The sequence below is a fragment of the Tetrao urogallus genome (assembly GCF_951394365.1).
Source record: "Tetrao urogallus genome assembly, chromosome: 5".
NCBI lineage: Eukaryota > Metazoa > Chordata > Aves > Galliformes > Phasianidae > Tetrao > Tetrao urogallus.
In genome coordinates this window covers 50,126,619-50,140,507 of record NC_136818.1, presented here as the reverse complement: position 1 = coordinate 50,140,507, position 13,889 = coordinate 50,126,619, and the positions used below count along the sequence as shown (strand labels likewise).

General features: G+C 32.8%; 1 protein-coding gene across 2 annotated transcripts in view; it reads left to right on the top strand.

Annotated features, from left to right (window-relative positions):
• The window catches only part of EXOC6 (exocyst complex component 6), a gene marked incomplete at both ends in the record, with an annotated part of 81,720 nt that overhangs the window by 22,313 nt on the left and 45,518 nt on the right, over positions 1-13,889 (top strand). For both annotated transcript variants that reach the window (XM_079536177.1, XM_079536178.1), the window contains 11 exons: positions 4,262-4,466; positions 5,274-5,429; positions 6,345-6,413; positions 7,172-7,255; positions 7,349-7,395; positions 7,758-7,878; positions 9,198-9,269; positions 9,942-10,039; positions 11,136-11,241; positions 12,175-12,284; positions 13,485-13,596. In XM_079536177.1, the coding sequence (XP_079392303.1) occupies positions 4,262-4,466; positions 5,274-5,429; positions 6,345-6,413; positions 7,172-7,255; positions 7,349-7,395; positions 7,758-7,878; positions 9,198-9,269; positions 9,942-10,039; positions 11,136-11,241; positions 12,175-12,284; positions 13,485-13,596 (1,180 nt within the window). The remainder of the gene's footprint in view (positions 1-4,261; positions 4,467-5,273; positions 5,430-6,344; positions 6,414-7,171; positions 7,256-7,348; positions 7,396-7,757; positions 7,879-9,197; positions 9,270-9,941; positions 10,040-11,135; positions 11,242-12,174; positions 12,285-13,484; positions 13,597-13,889) is intronic.

Sequence of the window (13,889 nt, the reverse complement as noted above, 5' to 3'; positions counted from 1 at the left end):
CAGGTCTTCTTTCACACAAAACAAACAGAACATAGAGAAACTGTTGAATTGTAAAGGCAACTGTAAATAAAAAAATTGTTTGTGCAGTGATTTGTTTTCAATTGCAATTTCTCTTCAGCATCTGTGTGAATTTGACTCTTTCACAGTATTATTGAAAAATTCTAGTTGAACTCCCTCAAATTTGTCTTGTTTTGATAGGGAACAGAAAGTATTTAATATTTGCTCAGTGGAAATGTAATAAGCAGGGATATATGGTATTTGTCTGAGAGGAAGCACAGAAGTCAGAAAACATTTTTTTTTTAATTTGTAAATTAAGTTTTTTTTCCTTAAAATTTAAATAAGAATTTCAAGGGTTGTGTTTTGTTTTTTTTTTAATCTAGCAGGGAATTTTAGTACATAAATATGCATTTCTTTATGTTATCGTGCATGTAAATGCTTTCTGCTTAATAAAACTCATGGCATTTGAGTTGCTCCTGTCCTGTACAGCTTTACTTCTCTAGTTTAACCTGGAGCTTTGTTAAGTAAGTTACAGTATTTCTTTTAACTGCCTTCAAATGAAATTCCATGATAAATCTTAGAAGTTCTCTGTCATTTAAAATATAACTTGCTTTATGTGCACAGGTAATAATTCAAAGTTATAATTGTTTTCTTTTTCTTTGGATCATACAAAACACTAATATTAATCTTCTGATTTTGTTTGCTTATTTTTTCCTGCTTCATACTGGCTTTAGAAGTTTCCTTTTTTATAGAGAACATGTTAGTATAGGTCAATCTATCCTATAGTATTCTGGTCTTGATGACAAGATGAATCAGTTCTGTACAATCTTTTATCTTATGAACTCTATTGGTGTTTCAGATTTCTGTTTTCAGTTTCTGAGCTTATAATATAAAATCTATGTTGGAGAATGTTTTCTTAAAAGATTATGCCGGAAGAATAGACAAGGGACTGGTATATTTGTATGACAGAAATAACAGAAATAATTCCTTAGATTGTTCATATAGACAATCTTCACATTCATATGATAGATAATGTATGATATAATAATATTATTGTCAAAACTTAATTCAAAACATCGAATTAAGTCTGTGGAATGTTTTTAAAGCAAAATATACAACTACATCATTGCTTGAAATTATATGCCAATTTTTTTTTTGCTTAAATCCTGACTTACAGGTGACCTTCAAATTAATAAGATTTCAGTGCTTTATCAGAACAGATGTTAAAAGGGCAAGGTCCTGAGCTCCATATGTATATAATTAGTAAGGGACTCTAGAATGGATTTTAAATGGATTATGTTAATTCCCATCTTAGAAACAGCAGTCAAAAACCTTCCAGATAAACCAATAGTGTTCTGATAAGCTGATCTGTATAATTTAAATACAAATCTTTTATACAATTTTGATACTATTACGGTTTTATTTCCCAGAAGTCTCACCATGTGGGCCCCTTGGTCATTTGCGAGTTAAAAAAAAAAACAACAAAACACAAAACCACACACACAAACCCCCCCAGACCCTTTCTTATCTGCAACATTCCTATTGCCTTATGTATATTTTATATAAACCAAGTATATAATAAACAAAAGCTGCTAATTTACACTTGAAACCTCTTTATTTGCAGTCTTCTGAAAGCAGTTGTGTTCTGGAATAAAAGAGAAGGCTTTTCCCATACTCTGGCTATGCTGAATTGCTAGCTTAGTTTAGAAATACTTTTATTGAGAAAATCTTAAAAAAAAAAAAAAAAAAAAAAAAATAATTAAGAAATGCTTTTATTTCAGAATAGAACACTAAGTTGCAACTGAGTTATTAACAATTTGCTATTTCTTGTCGACAGAAGAGAACCATCAGCTTGAATTTTATTTCAGTTGGAACATGTTTGCCTACTATACCTACAAAGTAATAGTAAGAAGCACCTGAACTGAAAAGTACACTTTTACAGTTTTTCTTGAACATTTTAAAGAGACTTTGCACATGCTCTGTTTTCCATTTTCAAAATAATTCAGTAATTTTGCATTTCTGATTGTGTAAGGAATTCAAGAAAGAGAAAGAGCCAAGGCTGTAATATGAAAAGCTAAAAACGGGATAAGGATTTTGCCCTTTGTATTTGTGGAAAGATTTGGAACTGAACAGGAAGTTGACAGTCTCATATCAGTTTCTCTTTTTCCCATTCATTGATTCACCTTAATCTGTTACGATAGACTAAAAAGAAAAAAACCAACAAAAAAAAAAAAAAAAAACCAAACAGGCGTTTTTCTAAGCCTCCCAGACTGAATGGCTGGTGAGAATACTGTGTAATTACATCTACAAATAATTGCTGTCCTATCCACAGTTAACCTCTTTCCTGCACATCTCTTTAAAATGTTGTCATCACAGTTTTGATGATCATGGCTCCATTTATTGCCTTCTTAGTTTGGTTGTCTATTTCAAAATTAGTACACTTCTATTTTGCTTAATTTTTTTCAATAAATTTTCACAGTCAGAAGCTGATGTGACGCTTGAAAATGATATAGAGAGAGCTATTGATTCCACGAATGGGCATGATTCAGAGCTCCTTGTGGTGCTCATCTCTCCACTTAAGAGGAAGCATAGGAGAACCAAATTCCATCTGTAAATTTTGCCCCAAATCAGTTGGAAGCATCAAAACTTTACTTATGTCCTACAGGCCTAAAGTCAATAAATAGTTCTATTAAGTATTGGCCCAGAATACCTGTAAAAGAGAACTGAAACTGAAGACCAGAAAGGAACTGTAGTAAAAGATAGGGTTGATGTCAGTATTTGGAAGATCTGTGTTCTCAAAATTGCATTTATTTAGTATTCTTATTGAAGAAATAAGATGACAGGTTACTGATTCAATGGGTGTTGTGCTATGTATGACATAGTTGTAAATCTGATTGTTCCTTTAGTTTAACATTTTTTGGAAAGGACTTTTTCATTTGGTTGTCATCTGTGTTGCATTTTTGTAATAGCAGTACATCTCCCAGACATTTTTGCAGCAGTGATTTAGAAATCAGAACAAGAACTGAGTTTGTGATACCTTTGTTAATATGACAAAAGTCATTTGTAATGCTTTTTCATCAGAACTTGAGTTAAATTATTACTTACTACATGTAGTTTCTGTACCAAAAAAAAATTTTCTGTAATATTAATTCAAAGTGTTTTGTAGTAATGTACTGAGAGTTCAGATCTTGATTGTGTAGCATTTTCAATGTCACAGTCTTTGTTTTATTTGATGGAAACAAATCTTTTTCATTTTTCCTGAAATGGCACATGATATGGCTTGTTTTGCTCCTTCACCTACATTTACCAACCTTTGCTATTTTCTTAATACTTGAAATACTCTGAAATTAGTATGGAATCATATTTTATACTTACTTTTAACTGGAGTATTTTTTTTAGACTCATTGTCACTTATGAAAATTTTCACAAAATAGCTTTTAATGTATGGTACAGCATCTTATGGACAGGAGAAGAAATACTTCTTTGTGTTTTATTCACTAACACTCTATCTCAGGCCATTTCTTCCATATTTCTGATACATATAGTCTATAGTCTAACAGTAAACTGAAAACAGTGAAAATAATCTGATCTTTGTTGTTTTTTTTCTTTCTTTGACCTTAAAGCTTGTTCAGTGTAATCATTTTGTTGGTGAGGCATACTGTATTTTGTCAGAACAGCAGATTAGATGCATCATTTACAGTAGGCTGGAGATAAGCTTATACATGTCTTTTCCAGCTACGGGTGGTGAAAGGAGAGTGAGTACGGATGTGTGTGTAGACATAAGTCGAAAGAAGCCAGATACGTACAGGCACACACTTCCAAGATTGTTTTCTTTGTTTGGTGCATATACTCCAACACTGAGTGACTGGTAATTTGCATTTCAAAGATGAAACTAATTTAAACACCAGCAATGAAAGTGATCTAGAAACAGATTGTTGTTACCGTTTTACTGCCTCCATTCCACAAGCTACTGCATGTGGCATTAGGAGTCTATTGATCAATACAACTAATACCACAGAAGCCTACTTAAAATCTTGACTTGACTGAGTCACTCTGACAGCTCACTGTTTTTTATTTTCCCAAAATAAACATTGTACTGATGACCTTTTGTTTCACATTGTTCATTTGACTAATATTAATTTCAGTAATTTCGTTAGATGCCTATTGATTGCTTGTATTATATTGATATCTTATATATAACAAAGAATGTATTTTATTTAAATTTGATAAGAAAGCTATGTAATTTGATTTAATCTCTTTGTAGATATTACTCTGCTTTGAAGACAATGGAACAACTAGAAAATCTGTATCTTCCCAGAGTTAGCCAATATCGATTTTGCCAAATAATGATAGAAAATCTTCCAAAACTACGTGAAGAAATAAAAGAAATTTCTATGTCAGATCTGAAGGATTTCTTAGAAAGTATTAGAAAGCATTCTGACAGAATTGGGGAAACTGCAATGAAGCAGGTAAGCCTACATACCAGGATGATTTCAGCCCCATTACCTACTGAAAACTGACCTAAAGCTTCAAATATTCTTCAAGAACTTCGTTAATTAACATAGTTCATGATATTTCTTTATTACTAGATTGAGTATTACTAATGAATGCTGCAGCTTTCTTGCTGCAGCAAGTAAAATTTTGATTTGATTTTACTGTTGGACTGCCTCATTTTCTTCTAAAGTTTTCAGAATTTTGTTTTGTCTTTCAGAAAAAAAAATCTTGTAAAATGCAGAGCTGATGAGTATAAATGAAAATTAAGTGTGTCTCTCAGCAAGACTACTGGACGTTCTATTGTCCCATGCCAGCCCTGTGCATCCCAATCACAAAATAATACTATGCTAACTTGGTGCATTTCTTTCAGCTATATGGACAATACAGTACATTTGAATGCATTTGACTTCTGCAGCTGTCTGTTCACTGGGGCTTAGTTGAAGACAGAAAACAAATAGCTGGCAAATTCTGTTTTGATAACTGTACTTGAGTATTAATTATGTGCTTGCAGGTTATTATTGGGAAAATTACAGATAAGTTCTGCATTTTTTTCTGTTGCATTCTGGGGATTAGGGAAGAATTATGCAAAAAGAAGCTGTTGAATTCGTTTGTCATCCCAAATTAATTGAGGGCAAAACCATCAGAGTGGGCTGAGAGCAAACAGCTTGCAATTACACTGATTTGCGTTATATACGACCACCTCTTTTTCATGACATAGCATATATTTATAAGTGATGAAATTTGAATTATATCCCTCTTAATTGGTGCTACTTTCAAAACAGGCACAACAGCAGAAAACCTTTAGTACCACTCTTCAGAAGCATAGTAATGTAAACTATGGTCGGAATATGCATTTAGGTAGAAGCAGAATTTTGGACTCTAAGAATGAAATGACATTGAAGCGAACGCTTGAAGAAGATGATGATCATGATGAAGAGGTAGCCTTTTACTAAATCTTATTTAAAGTGAATTTTGCAGTTTTATCAAACAAAACTTGCAGTGTGCTGTCTGTAGATGGAATAATATAGATGGAATAAGAAGAGAACATCTTCAATGGACAATGCCCAGATCTTTATTTGGAGGAGGAAAACAAAGTGCAAAATATTAATTTCATTAATGCTAAAATAGAGTGTCAAGTTTGGGGCCATTCAGTTGAATAGAGTATGTAATTATTCAACTGAATTCAACTTGTAATTATTCAGGAATTCAGTTGCAAGTTACATAATACACTACCTGCCCACTGCAAACTGTATGTGGTGCCCTGGAATATTCCTCTGTTGCTAAAGTGGGTGTTTCTTTGTTGTGAACCTTAGCTTGTGTTAGCAGTCTTTCAGCTACTGAATATTCACTATCCATAGATTAAATAAACTAGCAAATATTTAGATATTTGTATTTGGTGCTCTGAAAACACGGTGAATAGAATGTTTTTGCAACAGAAATGCAATCTAATACTGTAAGGCAGAGAGAGGAGGGAGCTTCTGTGATAGAACGGTTTTTCCTAAAGTTGCTGGCAAAGGAACTGATGCAGTTGCTCTTGAAGTCATTAATGCAAGCTCCTTCCACTTTCTACCAAAGTAACAGTTTTTTTTAGCCATAAAATCTGTCAACGTAGTTAATTTTGCTGACCTTAATTTGGTCTTGCTTTTGTCTTCAATCCCCGTGTATTTCCATATTCATTTTAATCTTAAATTTATCAGTCTATTAACTAAATCGTGCAGTTTTAAAGTTGATGACACAAGGCAATTCCTTTAAAGTAAGATAATTTATCAAGTATTTATTAAGTGGGCAAGTTCTGTTGGTAATATATCAGCAGATTATGAGTTTTAAGCTTTATAACTTTTTCCTGTCCACAGGTTTTAACTGCTCAAGATCTTGTGGATTTTTCTCCAGTCTATAGATGTTTGCACATCTACTCAGTTTTGGTATGTATTAAGGTGGCTTTAAAAAGATCTTTTCTGAGTTGAATGTCCCTTATTTTATTTCTCCAATACATACAGAACAAGTGTCAGGTAGATGAGTCAGTGTAGCACCAATTTCAAGTGGACAGATGGTTTCTACTGAATGGTCATCCTAATGAGATGGCCAGGATGTCACTTGAATTCCTTGCAATGTAATCATTAGGCATAGAAGGGCGTTGTATTTCAAGGGCTGTGATAGGAGAAAAATCCAGATCATTAGTCTTTGTATTTAACAATTCCAAAGAGAAGTGAATATTAAATAAATTGTTTATTTTTCTCCAGTGTTTATTTTTCTCCAGCAAAGCTCTTGCATGCATTGTTCAAGTGTATCATATAAACACAGAAATGCTGTTGTAACTTTGCAGTGCAGTCAGTTTCTTGACTAACCTGAAGATGCATTTTAAGACACAGTTTCAGCTGTAGAACAATAGAGAACATGCCTTATGCATGAACATAAATATTTATTCAAATGCATAATATTGTATGACAATATGTAGAAGTGAGCAACATTTTTCTATATATATTTTTCTCTTTTAAATACATATATGTGATCTGAATATTTTATGTATTTTAAACTTCATTAATGTCAGCAAGAAGTCTGTGAGAAACAAATGCATAATATGTGTCTTAATTTAAAACAGATTATTTTACACTTAGGTTAATAAGTGATTTTTAATACTGAGAGAATGACCTTGTTTTAACTACTTTTGTGGTTTTTTTAGGGTGATGGAGAAATATTTGAAAATTATTACAGAAAGCAAAGAAGGAAACAAGCGAGACTAGTTCTGCAGCCGCAATCAAGCATGGTAACCAATACTTTACTTTCTACACAGACTTAGATTGTACCTAATACTTAGTGGTATTTTTATTCCTAAACTTATTTTCTTTTTCACTGCAAGCATGAAACAGTAGAAGGCTATAGAAGATACTTCAGTCAAATTGTAGGGTAAGTTTCCTAAATGGAGATTTACTTCAGTTTTACTGTACTGATTCTTAATTCATCCTTTATTCTCCCATTGTCCAAACACTTTCTTTAGTTTCTGCATAAATGATGTGGGTGTTGGTAGCTGTATCTGAGCATTCACATCCTACCATTACAGTACCCCAAAAAGACCGTCCGATAACCTGGGCTCCAGCTAGCATAAAGCAAGTTTTTCTCATTTTGACTTCATACTGGGCAGAGCTGATCCAAATCTACCCAAGTGTCAGTGCTCCAATAGGGAAGGGCTTGACTATACTTGTCTCTTAATATTAGAGCAAATTCTACTCTGTCACTGAAAACTTAATTGAAGGATTGCTTTGTTTTAGTTTCTTTGTAGTAGAAGACCATATTTTACATGTAACCCAAGGACTGGTAACTAGAACTTATACTGATGAACTCTGGAACATGGCCCTTTCAAAGATCATTGCTGTTCTGAGAACACACTCGGTAAGTGGGAAGATTTATCAGTACTTCAGTTTAAATCCTTTTACTTAAAAGCTCTGGGTATTTAAAACTGAGATGATGACAAAGTGAAAAATTAAACCTCTCTGGTGTTTTCTTTTCCTTGTGATTAAAAATTGCTCAGATTTGGGAGGGAGCCTGCCAAGCTTTTGTTGTTCCTGACAGTATCAGGCTGTGATCCACAGCCATGGGCTATTTGCATAATCCTCCACTGATTTACAACTCACTGGGTCTTCCAAACTTCTCTTAGTCCAGCAGTTTAGAATATGCAGAGTTAATCTGCTGTTATTATTGCAATCCTTCCTCATTAGTCTCAACTGACCTCTTCATTAGATCAGATTGAATAGTTCAGCGCTGAAAGCACCACCAGGAAATAGTTCCTAATTATCATTCCAAATGCTGTGTTTCCAAAATAAACTCTACCAGCAAAACCCTCCAAGCTATCTCTTCAATGCTATGGTAGTAGTATGTTTATGTTCTAGTAAAGATAGTAGAAAAAATTTCATGATGTTAGAATGTAATTCTCTATCATTTGAGTATTTCAGTTTATTCAAAGTGCATCTTCTGAAGTTACATTTCAACTCTAGCTCAAATGGTGCTGCTTGATATTTCTTATTCCTCTGTGGCAACCTGTGGAATATTGCTATTTGCTGAGAATGCCTGCAAGTTGTTTCAGAACTTACCAGGCTGGTTGAGCATAATTTTTTCTATCAGAAAATGTTGAAGAATTTTACCTTTCTCTTTTTGATGTTTGCAAGTAGCAGTTACATATTTAACATGTAATATCTTACAACTCATGTATATGTAGAAAAGAATGGGGAAGAATTCAAATTGCAACTGTAGTTTTATCACAGGAACTTTACACATCAGTGTTACGTCAGATGTACTAATGCTTTTTAATTCTAGTTAGACCCAGGCTTAGTGTTCGAAAGAATGTCCTGTCGAAATCTGTGATGTTGGTTTAGCAGAGTATTTTGATGTGTGCTTATATGCCATTAAAATAAATGTAATTTGCTAGTTTTTAATCTCAGTACAACACTAACATTTATTCTATCTCATGTTTTAGTTTAGTTTTTTTCTGAGCTTTTATGTTAGTGGTAGTTCATATAAGAAATTAAACAAATACTTTAATGTAACTGCACTGCATTGAAGGTAAGTGAGTCTAAGCTGTTTTAACCAAGGCAGTCAGTCAGGGACACAGGTAAGGCTGGAGAGTTCAACCCTCCTTCTGTGCTAATGTTCTTTGAAAACATATGGCCAGTATTTTGAATAATTTTAACAAAACCAAAATTTCTCGCTTTCAGTCATATTGCAATGATCCTGACCTTGTTCTGGAACTGAAGAATCTCATTGTGGTATTTGCTGATACTTTACAGGTAGGTATTATATTTGCAATTCAACTGAAATTCATAGAGCCAAATTTGAACTTTAGGTGAGTACAATGTTTTGGATCCCCCTGATGTCGTATATATAAGTCAAGAGTAAAATTACAGAATAATGATTTAAATAATAAAGATGTCTGTACTTTATGCCCTTTAGCCCCTTTTCACTATTACCAACTGAATGTATGTATTTTGGGTGATCCAGTTAGCATCAGGATATTCATATCCATGCTACTGTTAGCTTCGTACCTTGTGAACATTTTTGTCTTTTGTAAATGCTTTACTTCTGAACTTAAACATGAATTAACAGTCCAGCTATCATTAACTGTCTAGGGGGATGACCAAATGAATATCATTGGCAAATATTCTTTTAACACTTACCTTTAACTTTTAACACTTTATCACAGACTGATAAAAAAGATTATTTGCATAAATATAAAGATAAAATGTTACAGATAAATGGGAGAGATTTCTGCTTGACAGCTGAAACCATGGTAAACAATATTTTGTAAGAATGTAATAAATGATCTTCTACTTGTGTGTTTGAAGTAGTATAATCTGATTTGTAGAATAGATTGATCAGTCTCACTTCAGAGTCTTGAAGATGTAATAAGAATAAACAAGTTAGTTCTTGAATTATCCATCCTTTTCATTTTTATACTTTAGGGTTATGGTTTTCCTGTGAATCGACTCTTTGATCTTTTATTTGAGATAAGAGACCAGTATAATGAAACACTTCTTAAAAAGTGGTCTGGATTGTTCAGGTTAGTATTTCAAAATAATTGTGGCTTTCATATTGCATTTCTTTCTTTTTGTCTTTAAATTTTGTTGCAGTTGTAATTCTGGAAAAATTGACTGAGTCAGTATTGCATATGAAGTCTGGATTAGGTAGAAGTAATGTATTCATTGCATGTAACTAATATTTAGGAGAAGAGCCATTGAGGACTGCTTCTGTAATTAGTGAGAAGAAACCTTCCCTCTTGGGACTTCACTGGAGAAATACCAAGAGAAGGACACCTGTTTTTCTTCATTAGTAACCTAATCAGCCTAGGCAACTGCAATAGGTTGTTGCCAATCTGTTCCTAATTTAGATTGTCTTAATGTTTAAAGTCAGACGTTACATGTATATTACTGACACGATTCTGATGTTGCCAATATATCTTCATGTTCTTTCAATGCAAGTGGGTTTCCACATGTTCTTTGGAATCATTTTTTTGAACAAATTATTAACCCAGGAGTAGAGCTCCAAAGCCTGTTTGTAGATACAGAGTATGATGTGTAGAGTAAATGTGCAGATATTGTTTACCATAAAATATGTTTAATCATATTACAGAAAATCTTAAAATTAAATTGACCACTTAGTATTCTCACACTCTCTAGACTTCAAGTAAAGAAGTCCAGAGGGTACTTAGTAAATCTGTGCACATTTGCCTATTTAAGTTCTCTGAATCATCTCCATTAGCACACGTAGCTGTGATACTGAAGCTGGATGCTGAGTATCTAGCTTTAGTGTAGGCAAAGTGTAGGTAAAGATCTCCTTACATTTTTTTTCTGGAATAGACTTGTTCTGAAGTTCATTTACTATGTTGTGCTTTTGGGCATGCACAGTAAATGTTTGCAGCTTTTTTTTACTCTGTGATTGGACATAGCTTAAAGAGTTACCATATAATAATTACTTCCAAATTCATTTAAACATAATCAGACTTCTGAAATCAGAATGATTCCAGTTCATAATATTTTGACATTGCACATATAAATGTGGTAGTAAAATATATGTTCATTAACATTTTTTGTTATTGTAAAGTACCGTTAGTAGATTACATATCCTTATTTTTGTCACTTTTTTAACTAATTTGCCAGGGATATTTTTGAAGCAGATAACTACAGCCCTATTCCTGTAGCAAATGAAGAGGAATACAAAATAGTTATAAGCAAATTTCCTTTTCAAGATTCAGAACTTGATAAGGTAAGGAAAAGTTTTATGTTATTAAGATTTGCCAAAGTCCAATTTGGAATGGTTAGAACAGAAATTATATTTGTAATTAGAAAGTAATTAAAAATAGAAAAGCTAGGTAGATTAAGAGTGTAATTATGTATTCATAAATAAATATGAAAATTAAAGCTCTAATCACTTGCTCTGATGTTTGAGTGAATAATGAGACCTAGTGTTTTGTAAACAAATTAATAATTCATTTTAATTAATACAGGCTTTATTTAATGAGTTAGCTTAGATTTTGTTGCCACCATTGGGTTTTGTAACCCATGGTATGTTATATGCTGTAGTTTTGCAGAAATACGGGTAATGATCATCAGGGATATATTAGAGATAGCAACTTCATTATTTCACTTTGTAAGTTAGTTATTTATTATCTGAATATGTGGGGCAAAGTAGATATGAAAGGACTGTAAATAATTCTGCTGTACTGGCATCCAGTGGGATATTCTTTCAGAGTGTCAGCCATTCTCTTTAAAATTTTCTTTCCTAGAAGGTGATTAGTATGTTCTACCTTCTTCTCTTTTTGATGGAACTGATCAAGTAATATCAAACCTATGGTAGAATTTACATAAGGAAGTGGCAGTAACTGGTGTAGAGGGAAACTGGTTTATTCAAAATCCACCACTGTCCTGAAAAGGGACTCTTATTGATTCAGCAGGAATATAGCTGATAGAGAACAATAAACACTCCAAACTTTATTGTAATTTAAATAAGGGGTTATGGTACATTTTGTTTATGAGGTGTTTAAACAGATACAGACGTCAGCTCAATTACACCACTAAATATATTTGGTTAAAAATAGAAAAACTTCTGATAAATGAAAATATTAGCAGTGTTAAGGGATTTTCCAATGTTTAATACCAATCTCTCCTTAGAATCAGAGGATTATCTTTATTTTTACAGCAAACCTTTCCAAAGAAGCTCCCAATGTCTCAGTCAGTGCCTCAGATATATATCCAGGTTAAGGAATTCATTTATGCAAGCCTTAAGTTTTCAGAATCACTTCATCGCAGGTAATCTATAAGTACTGTGAATGTGAATAAACTATAGTATAAACTATATTATAGTATAAACTATCCTATAACTTCCAGGTGAACTAACAATTTATATTAACTTGGAAATGTGTTTTCCTGGGTGCTTACTTCCTACGTTTGTTTCATAAGTTACATGTGTAATTCTTTATATTTTATCTGTGATTCCCAGTGCTATAATATATATTTCATGTATGTATGTATGCATACATGTACGTATGGAATGCAGAAATGTGTAGATGAATTTAGCTTGGGTAATTAACTCACCAAAGCAGTGCTAGGGCTTTTTTCATAGAATCATAGAATCATAGAATCACTAAGGTTGGAAAAGACCTAAAAGATCACCCAGTCCAACCGTTCACCTATTCCCAATAGCTCCTATTATATAGGAGCTATATATAAAATATATATAAAATATATATATATAAAACTCCTGTTTTTAGCAGTATTGACTGATTTGGATAATCTGGGGATTATTAATGTTTCATTTTTTGTTAAGCCTGTATGATTTCAAAAATATACTTTAATAATGATCATTTCAGAAATAATTGTGTAGCATCCCTGATTACTTTAAACACCTTACCTTTTTCAGTGCTTTGAGGTTCCTTAGTAATTATTTTTCCTGCAATAGAATGTGCTGCCTGTGTGCTAATTCCCTCTTCTTTCCTACCTTTTCCTAAAGGAAAATGTAACTTTTCTGACATTCTTCTGTTCTCTTGTGAACTTCTAAAGCTTAGTTGTAATTATGTTAAATAACGTGGTAGGTCTGAAATCTGGGAGTTATTTGTGGCTGCTCACCCACTTCTGCTCCGTTAAGGATGTAAATGAATCGCTTTCACACATTCTTAATTGTTACTGTTTATAATTTACACGTACTAATTGGTGCATGTTGACCTCCGTGGTAACTCATTACAAAACACAAATTACTCTTTCCTAACTGCTGTGTCAATGAACATGTCCAAAATCTAAAAATAACAGGTTTTGCTTCAATGTTGAAATGTAGTTAATGGATAATTTGGTAAATGAAAGAGGTGTTTTGTGTATTAGATCACAGATGACTTGAAGCAACCAGAAATTCAATGCACATGGATAATTCTGAACACTAAAAGTTGTCTTTGTAAGGAAGAAATTGAGTTTTGCTGTCAAGTATTGTCATGTTTTAAAAATGCACTTTTATTTCAGCTCAACAGAAATAGATGACATGCTTAGAAAATCGACAAATTTGCTGCTAACAAGAACTCTCAGTAGTTGTTTACAGAACCTAATTAAGAAACCTCATATAGGCTTAACAGAGGTAAGTTTTAAAATATGCCCCCAAAACTGTGTTCTTCTGAGGAAATTAGTGCTAAAATGATTCCTGTAAATGTGAATATAATTTAGTATCGAGACTATGTAAGAAAAGTAAGCAGTGTTTAAAATTGAAATTTTAAAGAGATTATAATTGTATAAAAATGTGTCAGTGGCTGTGACATAAATGAAAAAACAACCAAACTATCAAAAACAATGTGGATCTAGTTGGAAGTGTATTTACATAAGAATGCTTACTGACAGATAGATGGCAATGAACAATTTCTGCCTCCTGTACAA